At 44.9% G+C, this 18,503-nt stretch overlaps 1 protein-coding gene across 2 annotated transcripts in view; it reads right to left on the minus strand.

Moving 5' to 3' along the window:
- Positions 1–4,627: 4,627 nt before the first annotated feature.
- RNF41 (ring finger protein 41) overlaps positions 4,628–18,503 on the minus strand; it is a 130,946-nt gene continuing 117,070 nt past the window's right edge. For both annotated transcript variants that reach the window (XM_068128738.2, XM_068128748.2), the window contains 2 exons: positions 7,099–7,202; positions 4,628–6,769 (listed from right to left, as the gene is read on the minus strand). In XM_068128738.2, coding sequence (XP_067984839.1) covers positions 6,418–6,769; positions 7,099–7,202 — 456 coding nt within the window. In that variant the 3' untranslated portion in view covers positions 4,628–6,417. The remainder of the gene's footprint in view (positions 6,770–7,098; positions 7,203–18,503) is intronic.

Here is an 18,503-nt window from a genome sequence, read left to right on the forward strand (position 1 = left end):
GTGTTTTATACCTCTCCCCCCAACCCCCTTCCCACGCCTCCTCCCCCCAAGCCCTCTCCCTCCCACACCTCCTCCCCCCAAGCCCTCTCCCTCCCACACATCTCCCTGCTCTCAAATGTTGTGTTTGTGTGCTTTCCCTTCTCTCCCCATCTTGTCTTCCGCTCCCTCTTTTTATATATTTTGTTTGTCTGGTTGATTTGTTTGTGAAGTAAATGTTAGCTCTTTCACGAGCCTCGATTCAGTATACAAAAAAAAAGAAAAAAAAAAGATGTTAAAGACCCCACGGCATCCCGAACCACGAAACTTCAATCCCCAAGGGCAGAGTTGTCGCCGGCAAAACCTGAACAAATTACAAATTCCTGCCCGAACCTCCAGTGTCGAAGTGGCAACCTGTCCAGGATTGCAATGTTACTAGTACCCGACTGCAAAGCCGCAATGAGCCGGCGAAGCCAAAGCCTCTTGCCACTATTTTACCCATCACTCTGGCATCAGTAGGTTAGGTAGTTGGTAGTACTAGTAGGTAGGTGTAGCAGGTACCGTACCTAGTTCAAAATGACACCATTTGCATTCTGGATGAGATTAAAATTGATAAAACTTCCTTCTTGATTAATTCGGTGAATTCCGTCTCAACTTCGGATATTTCCGGCCGTGAAAATCTATCCCCGACGGCCGCGAGATTTCTAAAAAATAATTCTTCGTCAATTTTAGAATATTTGACGCCGTTTTCGCCCTCCGAAACGCGTAATAAGCTTTTTTAAAAATCTTTTTCAAATGCTCGAATCTCATTGGTTCCGGTGTTTGGTGACGATTTTCGTTGAAGATAACGAGGTTGGTCTTAACGTATTTTAATTACAAATTAGAGGTGCATTACATTGTAAATCAAACAAAGACGGGTGAAACAAACTCCTATTGAACTTTTTCGCAATTGTTTTATGCAAACTTCCGCATCCGGTCGATGGCGGCCTCCATTGCGTGATTTGGTTTTCGAAATATTTTTTCAAATGCTCGAATCTCATTGGTTCTGGTGTTTGGTGACGCTTTTCGTTGAAGATAACCAGGCCCGTGTGGGCCGAGGTTGGTCTTAAAGTATTTTAATAATAAATTAGAGGTGCATAAGATTGTGAATCAAACAAAGACGGGTGAAAGAAACTCCTATTGAACGTTTTTCAATTTGTTATGCATACTTCCGCATCCACAAGATGGCGGCCTCCATTGTGCTTCAGAATTCTCAAGCTCAGGGATACAGCATAATCTGGTTTTCGACATCATAAGTACGCATTTATTGACAACACCGGCTTCGCCGGCTACTAGTACCGACTGCAAAGCCGCAATGAGCCGGCGAAGCCAAAACCTCTTGCCACTATTTTACCCATCACTATGGCATCAGTCGGTTAGGTAGTTGGTAGGTGTAGTAGGTACCGTACCTGGTAAGACTTGGTAAAAGAGAAGAGCAGACAGTCCTCCCCAATGGCAATACCTGCATACAATAAATGTCACAAGAAGCTTAAGGAAGTAACGATACGATGTGCTAGCTTAAGGCCTATTTTAAGAAATGTTAACTGGGCTTAACATACGTTTTCACAGTAAGTGTGTAATCTTCTAACTTCAGTCGCTGTCAGGCGCCAGGGCTGGTTCTCTGACTCTCCGGGCACGGCGGCTTCCTCCACCAGAAGACGTTAGCTTGCAGTGATTAATTCGGTGAATTCCGTGTCAACTTCGGATATTTCCGGCCGTGAAAAACTATCCGTATTTCTAAACTAAATATGTAAACCGCTTATACCATATTTCTGGCCGTGAAAAACTATCCCATACGGCCGCGAGATTTCTAAAAAATAATTCTTCGTCAATGTTAGAATATTTGACGCCGTTTTCACCCTCCGAAACGCGGGAATAAGCTTTTTTGAAATACTTTTTCAAATGCTCGAATCTCATTGGTTCTGGTGTTTGATGACGATTTTCGTTGAAGATAACGAGGTTGGTCTTGACGTATTTTAATTACTAATGAGAGGTTTCATTAGATTGTGAATCAAAGAACGACGGGTGAAACAAACTCCTATTCAACTTTTTCGCAATTGTTTTATGCAAACTTCCGCATCCGGTCGATGGCGCCCACCATTGAGCGCTTTCATTTTAGAAATATTTTTGCAAATGCTCGACTCTCATTGGCTCCGGTGTTTGGTGACGCGTTTTGTTGAAGATAACCAGGCCCGTGCGGGCCGATGTTGGTCTTAAATTATTTTATTAATACATCGGAGGTGCATAAGATTGTGAATCAAACGACGACGGGTGAAAGAAACTCCTAATGAACGTTTTAAATTTGTTATGCATACTTCCGCCTCCGCAAGATGGCTGCGCCCACTGCGCTTCGGATTCTCGAGCCAAGGCATAATCAGGTTTTCAACATAATACGTACTCGTTTATTGACAACACCGGCTTCGCCGGCTACAACACCGGCTTCGCCGGCTATTACCTCCACCACCGAAGTTTATGTTTTCACCTCTGTCTATCTGTTTGTTACTTGGCAAATGTTTTTTGTTTTTTTTTGCAAGTATGTTGATCACTCCGGTTTGTGTGTGTGTGTTTGTTTGTTTTTGTCTGTCTGTCCGCTCACTTGTACTTGCCTACAGGTCACAATTTTAAACCGATCTTCACAAAACTTCACCAAATGGCAGGGTTCGTGGTCTGACAAAATCCTATATATTTGAGGTCAAAAGGTCAACATAGGCCAAAGGTCAACCACTTTTTTCAAATTTCTAAAATCCTCAATTTTCATCCGATTGACTTGAAAGTTGAAAAGGATTTACATATTGGCTCACCAACTATTTTTCAACCAACAGCTATTTTTTAAATCAGCATAGGCCAAGGGTCAACAATTTTAAATTTCTAAAATCCTCCATTTTCATCCGATTGACGTGAAATTTGAATAGGATTTTCAAATCAGCAAACTGAATTCAACCACCAACTATTTTTGAGATCAGCATTGGCCAAGAGGTCAACATAGGCCAAAGGTCAACAACAATTTCAAATTTCTAAAAGCCTCAATTTTCATCCGATTGCCTCGAAATTTGAATGGGATTTCCATATCAGCAAAATGAATTCAACCACCAACTGTTTTGACATCAGCATCGGCCAAAAGGTCAACATAAGCCAAAGGTCAACAACCTTTCTAAAATCCTCTATTTTCATCAGATTGACTTGAAATTTGAATAGGATTTGCATATCAGCTAACTGAATTCAACCACTAATTATATTTGAGGTCAGCATCGGCCAAAATGTCAACATAGGCCACATTTCTAAAATTGTCAATTTTCAACCAATTAACTTAAACTTTGAAGACGATTTGCATATGAGGTCACTGAATTCAACCACCAATTATTTTGAGGTCAAAGGATGCCATTTAACTTTGTTCTCTTTTGCCAAGTGTCGCTCTATGATTGATTACCTCCACCACCAAAGGTGGATGGCGGTTATGTTTTCACCCCTGTCTGTTTGTTTGTTTGTTTGTGAACAAGATATCTCAAAAAGTTGTGGACATATTCGGACGAAATTTGGCAGAGGTAGTGTATGTGACAAGGATGAAATAATTAGATTTTGGTGAACATCCAGATTCAGCAAGTATAATTTAAGTGATTCTTCCCCATTAGAAGATAGGGCCAAAAGCAATATTTAGCACAAAATCTCAAAAAGTTATGGACGGATTTGGACGAAACTTGGTGGACAGGTTGTGTGTGTGTGACAAGACCAAATCGATTCGATTTTGGTGAAGATCTGAATATGGATTCGGATACGAGAATTATTTAATTATATTTATAATAAGTGATTTTTCACCATTGAGAGATCGGGCAAAAAACGATACATAACATGATATTTACAAAAAGTTATGGATGAGTTATGACTAAACTTGATGGATGATTCCATTAGATGTCAAGAACAAGCCAATTATATTTTGGTTCAGGTCCGAATCCAGATCTGGCCTATCAGTGGGATACAAAACGTAAACTGTTCAGCCTGGCGGAGGTATTCGCTCTACAGAGTGTCGTTCTCGTTAAATAGTTGAGATGCGGCAGATGAATCTTTATGACGGTGAATCTCGGCCCAACTGTCGAAGTCCAACTGTACCCAACTCAGGAAGTTCCAGCAATGACTAACCCTAACCCTACCACTGTGCATTTGTGGGAGTGGGAGAGGGGTTGAAGGGTAGTTTGCATCTTTAGAGATCTTGAAGAAGTAACAATTAAAGTGTGGAATTGACATTTCAACAATATTATGAATATACATAACAGAGGTATATGCCTGTGAACATTTCATCATTTGTAGTATCCTTTTGAATCTGACAATGGCAGCCATCTTTGCTAACATAACGAAGCCCCTCAATCACTTTTTTTGCTCCACTTGTTGAGCGGCTTCCAAAGCGGTTGACACGGAACGACTGGCTTGGCAAGCGCTAGCTAGCTGCTTGGTAAATGAACACACCTCTAATGTTGCCCCACTGCTCCTCAGTCGGCTTTTTATAAATAAATAAATAAAAACTTGAAACGAGAGTTATTCTCGTTTGAAAAACCCATGGAAAATCTAACCATAGGGCCCAAGAATGAATGAACTCGGTGGGAACTAGCAAGAGCTGCGATTAACTTTTCAAATAACATTTATTTCAATAGAAAACATAAATTTCCAAACGGCTATTTTTCCAAGTGCGGATTTAGACAGAAGGTCTCTCCACAAGCCAGCAAGTTGACCAAACAGACAAAAACTTAATAATGAGAATTATTATTTTTAACCAGGGGGGTCACACGGTCAACGCAGATGATGTGGTCACGACTGCATTGTACAGAAATATAATACTGCCATTCATTCCTCATGTACAATGATAACACGATTTCTGAAAACACAGTATTCCTTCAGGTTCGCCAATTCGAGGAAGAAGTGCAAACAACAAAACCATGAAACAAAGCAATGAGGATTATCTGCTGCTCCGGATGTCAAAGTTCACATCAATCCTTGTATTTGCGCTTCTGTGGCCAGACTTGGATTCAACTCTTTATGATAGTTTTGCGAAACAATAACAATGACTGAGAAATGTGCTTCATTTTCACTTCTTTCAAGCAAACTTAGTTATTTGCTACAATTTTTAAAATCCCTTTCTCTTGTATTCCCTTACATGTTGAGGAACTCTGAATTGATCATCGATGTTATATTTCTGTGGATTGAATGGTCTCCACAACAGCATACAGTTATTAATGTTCAAAATAACTAAATGCCTTGAAATAAAGTTCGGAAACCAATCAAACACAGCATTAATGTTGGTGGTGCAGCACAAGTCGTACGAAGTACTCATTCAAATCTCAATAACCATTGACGACAGTCTCTCAACAAGTTTACAGGTGGACTAACACATCTTTCTCAAAAAAATAAGAAAACAGATGAGGAATTCTATCATTGCTTGCCCAGAGATGACACACAGATATCTATTTGCACATATGAAACCAAAACAGTGGGTGATGCCACCACAACCTCCCACAACTGTTTTCTCTCCATGTGGTTTAATAGCAGCCTCTCTCGTAGAATTTCCCTCCGCTGCATGGTTTTTCCGCTACAAAATTCGTCGGAGACATGCATTCGTTTCCAAGTGCCTTTTAAATCAGAATTTGAGAAGTAGCATCTGACAGGTGAAGAAAAGAAGAAATAAAAAAGAAGAAGAAGCCTCATTTGCTGTCATGCAAATGAAGGTAAAATACAATATTCCAGGGCAGAGCAATAAGATGCCAAAAGCAAGGTAGTGGATGGAAATGCCAGATGTATTTGAAAAAGAAAAAAACCCCCAATAAACGACAGCTTGATGACGTCTGTCGAGCATATGGTTGCCGTAAAGCCAACTTGGTATGCAGCTGATCCTTCTACAACAAATTCACAGCAACAAAGGGATGGCCGGATTGCTTTCAAAAGCATCCGCATTTGCAAAGTAAGATTTCTAGCAATGCTCGTGAGCTGGACATCCAAGGCCGAGCGAGAATGTGCCGTTTCAATGACATCACGCTTTCCCATCAGACCAGAGCAAATGAACACAAGTTATGCTTCATTGGTATGACACGTTCTTGCATTCGTGCTTTCAGCTGGAAGGTCCACATTCAGTTTTAGTGACAACCCCAAAATTCAAGCATGCTTTTTGCACTAGTCATTGTGACAAACAGGAGTGTTGAATACAGGTTGAGATGATGCATTTGAGAGGAGAACCTGAAGAATACTCCGGTGTACGCATCTGCCATCACGTGGCAATTCATCCACCATGCATTTTGGGCCATCTCGTAGAAGTGTACCACATATAGTAATCATCCAAAACGTGTCCAGCATCAACAAAAACTCTTCCCAAAGGTGGTGCTTTTGATTTATGCAAGGTGGCTCCAATGGCCAGGAATGGAATCACATGTCCTCGACGCCGTGTGCAAATATCATGACAAGGCCCGGTTCAACGATCATGTCGTCACTCATGTGCTGGTTGTCACAGGCCATGACGACAACAGCCTGCTTACTCGGCACACGCTTCGTCACGTAGTTCTCGTAGTATCGCCGGTTCATCTGCCGCGTCTCAAGAGTGCTCAACCCAGGGGGCCATTTTCTTTCATGAGAGTTCTCAATGAGACTCCCGACAACAGCAGGTGGACAACCGCTCTCGATGAGTGAGCGTTTGATCACGGCCTGTAGCACGGCATCTGGCGTGGAAATCATACCCCCCCAGCGAGTCACACGTGCTGGCTGGAGGGAGCTCACCCAGCTGAAGTTGTGGTGAAGATGAGGGAATAAAGACAACAAAGAAATTAGTGCAATTGTTAAAAAGTTTTGCCTCTGAAACATGTCTGTTGTTAAAGACAGCAAACAATTGCACCGCTATCACAATACAGGCTTTGTTGTCAATTCTAAACTTGGTCTGAAAAAGTTGGTGAGAAAATCAATTTGGAGAATGAAAAGGTTCCATAAGTCAGTATCATGGGTGACCACCCAAAATGGCTGCTTGCAAAGGTCATATGGGTTTGTAGCAAGTTTACACAAACAAAATTTAAAACAAATGACACAAATGACAAAAGTGCAGGTGTGGAGCCTCACGCAAGCACTTCATTCTGCTCCGATGGCTGTTCTTGGACACGTGTTCCGGGATTTGATATTCTAAGTGCTCGCATGTACTCCTTGAGAAGCTGTATCTCCCGCTTCTACACACATTCAGAAGATATGCACGTTCATGTATGCCTTGCCACCCATTGGCACATTTCACCATTATGCTTTAAAAATACTACCATTCCTCTACAACTAAAGAAAGATAGTGATTCAAAAAGAGTTGTGATTGTTAGAAATCACAAACTTTAGATCGCTCATCTGGTTGGGAGTCCACAAAGCCTGGTCGGCAATGTCTTCGGAATGCTAGGACTTCAAATTGGGATTTCATGTACTGTACTAGGTTATTTTGACTATTATCTCTCAATTTGATAATTTTTACTATTTAGAAATTTATTATGTCCCATAATGCTCGGCACCCACATGATATTTTCTACTCTCATTAACCCTCCCTAATCCCACCTCTTTCCAGTTTTTCCTTTCACTTCTGTAGTTGAGATTTTGTGGCTGTACCCATCTTGTTTGCCCAGTGTTCTCCCCTTGCCCTCATTCTTCCCCACATCCCTTATTTCCCCAAGTCTCCCTCTATTTTGTCCATCAACCATGCTGCTGGTGTGTCCCCACCCTTCCTTTCTACTGTTATTTTCCTTCTGTTACATCCTGATACGTGATACATTCTGTATTTTAGCGCCTCCACGAGCTAGAACACAGGACAGATCAGGACCTAACACTGGATACAAAATGTCCTGATGCATCAGGCTCTTATTTTACAATATTGAGGTTTTACATTTAGGAGATTAAAAGGAAAGAGGAATGCTGATGCTTCGGCAGTATTGCGAATCGAGTTGTATCATGGCAAAGACAAGTGCAGAACTTAAGTGATTAAAAGGAATTGTATTTTTTAATATTAAAATAAAAAGCAGATGAGTTGCGTTTTGGCCTTTTGGCACAACATGTTCATCTGCTGCTTTGGACAGAAAATTAAATAGAAAATGTGCCCACACTATTGTCCACCTTTCCCGATATGATAATATATGACAGCTAAAAGCTGACCTTCAGTTAAAACTCGAAGTCGAATCCATCCACTGGAATAAACACCGTTTTCATTTTTAGGTTGCATGCTCGCTCCCCAATTAAAAAATATCCCATTAAATGGACATTCTGGGTTATGTCGTAGAATAGTTCCAGGCATTTCCATAATCGAAGAAAGGAATGTTTAATTGATTCTGGACAAAAGAAAGCCCTTGTAAAAAAAAAAGGTCAATGCGCCTTTCCTCATCTACCGATGCTACATGATGGTACTGGCCTTTAATGGTTCCAAAAAAAAAAAAGAGAAACCATGCAGGCCGATAATTCCTCTGTTTTTTTTTTTTTTTTGTATACAAGATCGAGTCTCGTGAAAGAGCTAACATTAATCACACAAAAAGTCAAACCAACACATAAAACACAAAATAAGGGGAGCGGTAGATGGGGAGAGAGGGGAAGAACACAAACACAACATTTGAAAGCAGGTACATCGAGAAAACTGTGGGAGGGAGAGGGCTTGGGGGGAGGTGGGAGAGGTATAAAACATATGGACACTGCTAGGACTTCCAGGAAAGAAGTTAGAATTTCAAAAAAGTGGATCTGGGGTGAATTAGCGAGGGTAGAAAAGATCAAGGTTTTGGATGGGGGAAGATAAGAGATGGCAGTGCACAGCTGTTTTAAAGACCTGGAGGGAGGAGTGGGATTGAAGGGAGTGGGGGAGTTTGTTCCAGAGGCGGGAGAAAAGGGGAATGAAAGAGTGAAGGTGAGCAGAAAGCCTAGATTTTGGCAGATTAACCATTAAGAGGGTTGTTGGCAGATCTTGTGCGACCTGTATAAATATTTGGGGGACAGAGCACAGACAGAGCTGGGGGAGCAAGGCCGGAGAGGAGTCGGTAGAAGACAAAAAGACCACCAACCTGCCTGTGGTGAGTGAATGAAAGGCCCTCGGAGTTAGCTTCATCGCAGGAGATTCCAATGATTCTGAGGGCTTTTGTTTCAACAGCGTGAAGCCGAGCTAGGTGTGAGGCAGGAGCACCGGCCCAGAGGGGGGAACAGTATTCCATTGAGCTGCGGATGAAAGCCTTGTATGTGGTGAGGAGCTCAGGTGTGCCAAGGAAGGACTTCGCACGATGGAGGATGCCCAGTAGGCGACTGGCTTTGGAGGCCAGCTTGGAAATGTGGTTTTCCCAAGAAAGATCATGGCAGACAGTGAGACTCAAAAGCTTGAGCGACAGAACTTCTTGGAGAGGATTATTGAGAAAGTAGATGGGAGGGTTTTCCAGTCGGTCTTTTCGGAGAGACATAGTAAGAGTGTGAGATTTGTCAGGATTGAAAGACATGTTCCACTTGTTTGACCAGTCTGATTTTGTCCAGGTCTGCAGAGAGTGAGGAGGCTGCAGACTGCCGATCTGAGGGATGAGGAATGGAGCGGCAGAGAGTGGTGTCATCAGCAAAGAGATAGAGAGGATTTTCCAGAGTCGGAGAGATCATTAATTAAGACCAGAAGAAGCACAGGGCCCAGAACACTACCTTGGGGAACTCCAGCCAGAACAGAAAGGGGAGCTGAGAGAAATCCATTCAGGGTCTCACGTTGACTACGACCAGAGAGGAAGTCCGCAACCCATGCGTGGAGATTTCCATGAATACCATATGAGGAGAGTTTGGTGAGCAGAGCTGGGTGCCAGACCGTATCGAAGGCACGTGATATCTCAAGGGGGACAGCTCTGATTTCCTGTTTGGCATTGAAGACCTCCATCCATGGTTAAGACAGCAGAAGCAACATGTCCAGAGTAGAATGACCTGGTCTGAATCCAAATTGATAATCAGAGATCAAGCCATTGGAGAAGAGGAAGGATTTGATATCCGAAGCAATGATGGATTCCATGACTTTGCTGATAATTGGGGGCAGGCTGATTGGTCTGTAGTTGCAAGGATCTGTTTTTGCACCTTTTTTGTGTAAAGCGGTAATGTTTGCTGATTTCCAAGATGCTGGCAGATGACCTTGAGCAAAAGAGAGGGTGAAAAGAACAGAGAGAGGGTGAAAATAGCAGAGAGAGGGTGAGATAGAGCGGCAGAGCAGGATTTTAGGACCCGTGGGCTGATGCCGTCTGGTCCAGTTGCAGAATCAGAGTCGAGGTTTGACAAAACTTTCTCCACCTTGTCAGGAGATGGACACAGAGTCCAGGAGCAGTTGGGTTCGACTGGGTATGGTGGGAACAGAGAGAGATGGGTTTGGGACACAAGATTTGAGGCAAACACAGAGTTGAGGCATTCAGCTTTGTCACGTGCGGTGTCAACTGTGTAGCGATTTGAGGTAAGGGAGGGGATTGAGGGGGAACAAACACCAGAAACGGATTTGACCAGACGCTACCAGGATTTGGAAGAAGGAGACAGGTTTGAGAGTTCATTCTTGAGTGTGGAGAGATAGTGCTTCCTGGCACTCCTGAGGGTAGACACACTTGTTCAGAGCTTGCTGGAAGGAACTGAGATTGCCTTCAGTTGGATTTGCCTTCCAAGAGGCAACGGCAAGTCGTTTCAGGGAAACTGCTACACCACAAGATTCAGTGTACCATGGACAGGAGGAAGGGTAAGACAATTGAAGACGAGATGGGATAAATCTGTGCATAAGAGAGAGCAGTTTACTTTGGAAGAATTCCCAGGAAGAATTGATGTCAGAGGCAGTAGAGATGGGAGACCAATCCAGATGATTGATGGCTGCTTGCAGACCGTGCCAGTCGGTCTGAGTGAAATGCCAGAATCGTCGACGCTGAGGAGGCTCTCTGAGAATGGCCAGAGAGATGTCCACTTTAACAAGCACATGATGAGAAGAAACGATTGGAGCAGAAGAAGAGCAGCAGACATTTGCAGGGAAGTTTGTCATAACCAAGTCTAGAAGAGAAGATACTCCATTGACTGAGATCCGGGTCAGGAAATTGACAGATTGTGTCAGTCCCAATGAGTCGCAGAAGTCCTTTGCTGAGGTGCCATGGCTGGTGAGGGAGGAACCCACAACCAGCCAGCTGGCATGATGACAGTTGAAGTCGCCACATATGAGGAAGAGAGAGTTTGGGTGAGTTGATAGAATTTGGTCCATGTTGTCAGACAGCGAAATTTAAATGGAGTCATCACTGTTTGGAGGACAGTACAGAACACATATGAACAAAGGTGGGAGTGGAGGGGAAGCCGTAGCCAGAGGTACTCCTGGGGGTGGGGTGGAGAGAGGGCAGTGCAAGGAGAGTGAGGAAGAGAGTTTTTGATAAAGATAGCAACCCCACCACCAGGACGAGGCTCAGGTCTATCATACCGGAGGAGGTAGTAACCAGGAAGAGTTTCCTTTACTTTAGAGGTTGGAACAGGTATGGCTGCATGTTCAATTTGATGTGAGAAGGAAAAACAAAAATAAGACTCGGGCATACGCCACATGCTAATGTCCCGTGTGATCATGTGTTCCTATAACATTTATCTCCTTACACAAAAGCACAAGTTAACAAAACCATAAAACTGCATATATTAATTAAACTAGCAAGGATCCACAGAACATCCCCGGCCCCCCACCCCAACCTCACAAATCCAAAGTCCTCAATATCCTCCTCCTAACCCTTAGGCATAAATCCCCTCACCACTCCAAGCCTTCAAACCCACTCCCACTCCCACCTCCGCCCCAACTCAACTCAGCTCCTCACCCCCACCGCCACGGAAAGCCCAAAATCCCCCCTCCCAAGCCTCAACCTCCCAACTCTGTCCCATCTTTGCTCTCCCCCTCCTCCCAACCCCAATTCTGTCCTCCCCTCCTCACACTTGTAAAAGCAAATGGGCATTCCCACATCGAAACAGCAGAATATTTAATGTTTTCCCCTCCCCTATCATGCTATCCCAACTTCACAGAAACCGTGACGGTTGCCTGTCCAACTCACAATCCCACAAAATATGTGGAAACCCCATGGTATCGCAACCGTCAAATGACCATGAGCAGGCTAATTGTGCCAATAAATGATCCAAAACCAGTTATCTTCATCCTGATGCAGATGTACACACACCATTGAAAGTAAATGATGACGTATGTTTTCTTTGGCCAAAAAGTCCTTGGTCAAAAACATGAGTTTTATGGTCCCTGGTCGAATCATTTTGGAGAAACTAGTCGGAAATAATAGCAAGGACCTGCATAACCTCTGCGGCAAAAGCCCTGCTTGAGAGAATGCCACATACTTATTTGGGTGGTGTATAGACAACAGACAATCAACTGCCCCCCCAATGCCAAGTCCTCACCCTCCCCCTCTCAACCTTAAGGTGTCAATCCCCTCCCCACTTCAAGCCTAGAAACTCCCTTTTAAACACTCACGGTCACCTGTATAACTCACTATCCCATGGGATATGCGGAAAAGATATGTGACTATGAGCAGGCTCTGGCCCATCACGGTCCCTTGTCCAACTCCCAATCTCGCGAGATATGTGGAAAATGCGTGAGCATGAGCAGTAGGGCCGGGCCCGTCATGGTCACCTGTTCAACTCACAATCCCGTTGTTATTGTTGTTGTTGTCGTTGTTGTTTCGTATGCAGCCTATGGCTCATGGTTGCATCATTTTTCTGGAAGCGCGTTTGTGCCGCTGATGCATTGCCCAATTACTAGCGAGCTGGTTGGTACTCAATTTGCCGACCTCGGAAGGATGACAGGCTGAGTCAACCCCCCTAGAGTTAATTCAACGATCGACCGGATTCAAACTCAGGATCCAAGGATCCCAAGCCAGCACCCTAACCGTTAAGGCAACACCAGGCTTGCACAATCCCATAAGATATGTGACAATAAATGATCCGAAACCAATTACAGTATCTTCTTCCTAACACACACACACACACACACACACACACACACACACACACACACACACACACACACACACACACACACACACACACACACACACACACACACACACACACACACACACACACTCTCTCTGACCTCAGACAAATAAATGTTAAAATGACATGGGTTTAAGCTTTGGTAGTTTTACAATGAAAGGAAAAAAAAAACTTATTGGGAGGGCATGGCAATTGTGAATATGACAGATCTGAGATGCCATTGACTTTGCATCGGAGTAAGCACCAACATGGCGGCCGTAAGATTTTTCATGATATAAGAAATTGTGGGTTGAGTCAGGCGAACTGTCCAACCAATGGGTGGAACAGAATGTTACAGATAGAAACAAGCATTACGCCTAGGTCCCCCGTCGGTGAAGTGATGTGAGTTGACAAAGTGGAAGACGTAGAAAACATGGAAGAGTCGATAATATTTGCGAGTGGGTTGGAGATACACCCACACACCAGATTAGAAGTTAGTAGTTCGTTTATTTTTCAAGATATTCCCATCACAAGGTTCAGACATATATGGTGGCGGCCATCTTGGATTTTGACGTGGCGACCCAATTTTCAATAGCGTTCTTCCTTATGCCTAGTTGCACCCACACCCCAAATTAGAATTCGGTCCTTCGCTTACGCACGCACGCACGTCCGCATGCACACACGCACGGACGGATGGACGCACGCACAGACGGACGCACACACGGACGGAGGGGAAAACCATAGTAAAACTTTCGCTCCGCGGTGCGACGGGGGACAACAAACAGACGAAGAAGTTGACCACTACTTTTGGCATCTTCAGATGCATCGGGCTGCCCAAGCAGTTGCGGAGGCTATGGGACACAATCCTGGACGGGTCGCCACTCCTACGCAAGATACTCGAATGGCTCATTCATCCCAGCAAGCTGGTACTCATTTTGCCGACCTCGGAAGGATGACAGGCTGAGTCAACCCACCTGGTGTTATTTCAACGACACGACAGGGGCTCAAACTCAAGACCCTAAGATCTCAAGCCAGCCAGCTTAGCCATTAAGCCAACACCAGGCTTGTGTATTATTAACAGAGTAATTTAGGGAAAAAAATTCAGGTTTCATTCAATCAAATCAGTCCTTTTACTGTTAATTATTTTCAAATAAAAACAACCGTTGATTGTTTTGTTTTTGTTCAACGATGTTCTCTTGCACTGTTTTACATCTCAACACTGCCAGGTAGTTTTATACCGACATGACAGCACAATGTAAACGTCTCATCCCACGGGCCTCTTCATCGAGCCCTGCATGGCTCTAACTTTCTCGTTCTCTGCATGATGCATCTGCTCGATCTCATCAATACACAAATGCAAGAATGACCTCCTTCACCTCTTCACCTGCTCATAATCACACGCAAGAATGACTTCCTTTTTCCTTCAATGACCTTCCCCATCATTTCTGATATAAATGATATAAATGCCCCGTTAGTAAAAATGTGAATAACTTCCTTGTGAACATTAAAGATCCCACAGTATATTTTGAAAAGGCAGACCTTTGTACAGTATAATTCCTTGAACAAATTCCAAATTCCTGCTTCACAACTTTGCTCCCGACTTCCTGCTCCAATATTTCACCAGTTGGCAGATTGGCGCAACCATCAAAGCGACACGTGAGTCACACAAACTAAGAACATTGATGACATAATACTCTTAATCAATAACCAGTGTCAAGCGAGGCCAATAAGATTGTGGGATTAATTGGTAAGTGTTTAAATGCAGTGTTTAAATGATTGCTTTCCATCCCTGTAAATATTTGTTTGGCCTGCCATTATAAACACTTGCATTTTTGTTACTGCCACTAAAGGACATTTCTTTAAGAAACCATGTCCTGACTTATTCTGTCCGTTCTGATGGCGGCAAAAGATTGCTGAGGCGTTTGGCCTGTTCAGATTTGTTATCAAAGTTCAATCTCAGATGCAGTTATGTTGGTTCCGCTTGGCCGACTGACTAAGGTCTGTCACATAACTGCCAGCATGGTTCCCATTTCCTTGCTTAACACACGGGTGTAGTAAAACGACCTTGGGTGTTGAGATCCGGCCAGAGTTGAGAGTTACAAATGGCGTCCATGGTCTCTTAAACACACTGTCCTCTCGGAGTTATCCAGAGGCGACATCCGTATGAAAATCCATCACAATTATATATTGTTACGGATTCGGGGGTCGGCTCTCCCCTTATCAAGGGGGGTTAATCCCCTTGTCCTTTTAAGCTGGCCATCCCGAGTCCTGGAAGCTACAACGCTCCCCCCGGTCGGTCTTGGGTAGGGTGATTGGTCAATTTGGGTCCCAAATACCTAATTACCAACACCAACCACGAGCAGGGAAATAACTCCCGCTCGAACCACGGATAAGATGGAAATTGCCGAGCGGTTAGCAATCCGCGGCCCGAGCCTTTAACCAAGAGACTAAACCCGATTCTGAGCGGTTCCGAAATCGTGCCACAGATACTCAATTGAAAGAAAAGATGGATGCGATCTGAGTAGGGGAAAACCAAGAAAGAACAGGTGAATTTACTTACAACCAAAAAGAAGAGGAAAGGAAAGAATGTACAGGAAGGAGAAGAAGGAGCAGGACACAGGGCAGGCTTAACTATGCAGTCTTAACTTAACAACCCCAGACAAACGTACACACACACAGGATTGCAGCGGGTAGGGGGGAAGGTCCAGGTAGATGGTCCAGGCGATGGTGTCCAGGCTCCAGTCCCGCGGGCGAAAACCCGGCAGGCAGCTTCGCGCGTAGTTGGAACGCGACCGGACCTTACATATATCGGGGGGACTGGGATGCTGCGTACGTAATAAACGTATATCGTGCCAAACGCTCTCTCTCTCTCGATCAATGTTCGTAGGCAAAAGGCAGTTCGTGGCGCAGTCCGTATCAAAAGGCTTTGCCACGATCAGACGTTTCCGCGCAGTCCGTGCAAAAAGGAGTCCCCCAGCGCAGTCCGTGAAAGGGCTTGGCGCTCGCGCTTATATAACGCGCTTTCAGATCAATCAGCGCGCTTGGAAACCACGCCTGCCAGCGAACTCACCTCAGCCCTGGTTGGCTGGTAAGGGCTTACCGGCTCCGCCTTTGATGGCTGGTTGACAGGGCCACACCTTGTCCTTGGCGCTCCGCCCCCTTCTTCCTCAAGCTTGACCGCGTGGTTAATGGCGGCGCCTGAGAGAACGCTAACCAAGGCACGTAACAGAATTGGGAGAGAGAGGTTGGCAAAATGGCCGGAATGGATTGGGACCTATTCTTATTTAATTGATGCAATGCAGATTCAACTATTGGGAGCACGGCCTTATCTGAAACACATAATAATGAAATAACTGGGATTTCTAAGGTGACCTACGTGTTGCTGTGGCCTAACTATGGGTGCTACCTTTGACCTTTTAACGATGAGAATTATTTACAAGTATTTACACAAGTGAGGGTTCTAAAACCGCAACACTGCACCCTCCTTTCCTCCAGGCCCATCCCGGGCCGAAACAAAAGGGAACTATCTTTTAACTTAATGTGACACTTAGGTGTGGTTACCCTCTACTTTTAACCTCACCCTGAGTGCGACAGTTTTAACACTAAATATGTCCCGCCTGCTGCGTTGCATCCTATCTAACTGACTCACGCCCACAATTAACCGAATTGCGGAATGGTCTTCAAACTAAACATTAAGCTGGTGGGGAGCATTATTTACAAAACTAATTATTTACAAACTGTCACCCAGGACCTGTCTTATGTGGGAAAAGAAGATGTTTTGAGAAGAGGAAAAATGCCATCGCTATGCACTGCACCAATACACCATACCACAGGTACCCATATGCACCAATAAAGAAAATGCACCAAAAGCACCATCATGAAAAAAATGCACCAATAAGCACCATCATGAAAAAAATGCACCAATAAGCACCATCACCAGAATGCACAAAAACAAACTTTTTTTTTTTAAATAAAAAATGATGCCTTGTCCTTGCTTGTCTGCTGGGCCGATGCTTCTGGCTGTCTTCTTGCTTGCTGTCTATTTAATAAAAAGGATTGCACCAACCGTGTCCGTCTTTTATTTATGGCCAGCAAGGCCAACTCAGGTGGTCCACCGCTGGGCATAGGTGCCACTTACAACCATGGTCCGCAAACAAGATGCTACTGGCAGCAATGGTCCTCTCCAGCCAAATGCCAGGCCACAGAACGTGTGGTCCATATGGTGGTGCCAGGCCACAGAACGTGTGGTCCATATGGTGGTGCCAGGCCACAGAACGTGTGGTCCATAAGTGGTGTACCAGTGCAGGCAGGCAGGCAGCAAGGGTGCGGGCGCACAACTGCGGCACCTGCACACTTCTCTCGGGCACAAAAGAAGAAGGCCCATGAGTGGGGAAGGAAGGACAAGCAGATCAGCGGGCAGGGGCGCAAGGGTACACATCAATCAAGGTAATGCAGACATGAAGGGCGTGGGAGAGCGAGCCGAGAAAGCTCGTCCCGAGCGTACGTCACCCCCCATGTCACCTACTCTGCCCCTTGCCCCTACCCCGTATTTACACAACCTACAAATTACAAATCCATCGCTATTGTCTTGTCCCCCATATCTCCCCTAATCCGAATTCGTTACCAATCCCTCCGAAGAAGGAAGGGATGGAATTTCAACAATGTCTCATCACGTCATGATGCGTCTTACATTCTCCAAATATCTGCACAAAACATGGTGTGGAGTTCGATCACCTCAGGTGAGTGGATGCAGATGGTGCGAAAAGATTTTCCCCTATCTATTTTCTAAATGACATTAACACTTTACACTACCCGGGGTCTTGCCCTGCCAATCCACTGGCCATCATTACACTATGCGGTTCAAAAAACCAATTCCCATTGACATACTGTGGCGCTCTCCAATTTGGGGTCTCACTCCCCCGATTTTTCTATACTGTGCCCTTGCACAATTTCAGGGCTGGGTCGTGTGGCTCACCAGCAGGTCCGCTCACCTGCACACCTCCACCACTGCAGTTTCCACCCGAGCTTGCCTAGCTCCTTCACCCTAACCTACCTGGGGAAGGCCCTCCCTGGCGCTTACCCCCACTACTGCCCTCCATGGCATCGGGCTACCCGGGTCCTTCTCCGGATCCTCGGGCCCCATTGAACTGTACCTGGCTCCCAGAGCCTACCTGCGGCCTCACCTGGCCGACAGACTACCAGTGGCGGAGTGCCCAACCAACCATTCGTACTAACAGGCCACACGCCCAGCCATTCCATACACTCATGCACCCAACAAAACACTTCTGTGCAACTACCCGCACCACAGATGTCAATATCCAACCACATTTTCCTACTCCCTCTACCTACTTTTAAACTACCCTCCCCGGGTATTCGTGAAGGGGTCCATCCTTCCCCCATCCACTCCTTCGCACCATACACTCCACTCCACGTATTCCACACTCCATTTACTCCACACCATTCATTCCACACACCTGTACTTCACTTGCAGGTCAATCACTCAACACACACACACATTCCTCTCGAGCATTGCC

This window comes from Myxine glutinosa, chromosome 1 (genome assembly GCF_964187855.1).
Source record: "Myxine glutinosa chromosome 1, kmMyxGlut1.1, whole genome shotgun sequence".
Classification (NCBI taxonomy): domain Eukaryota; kingdom Metazoa; phylum Chordata; class Myxini; order Myxiniformes; family Myxinidae; genus Myxine; species Myxine glutinosa.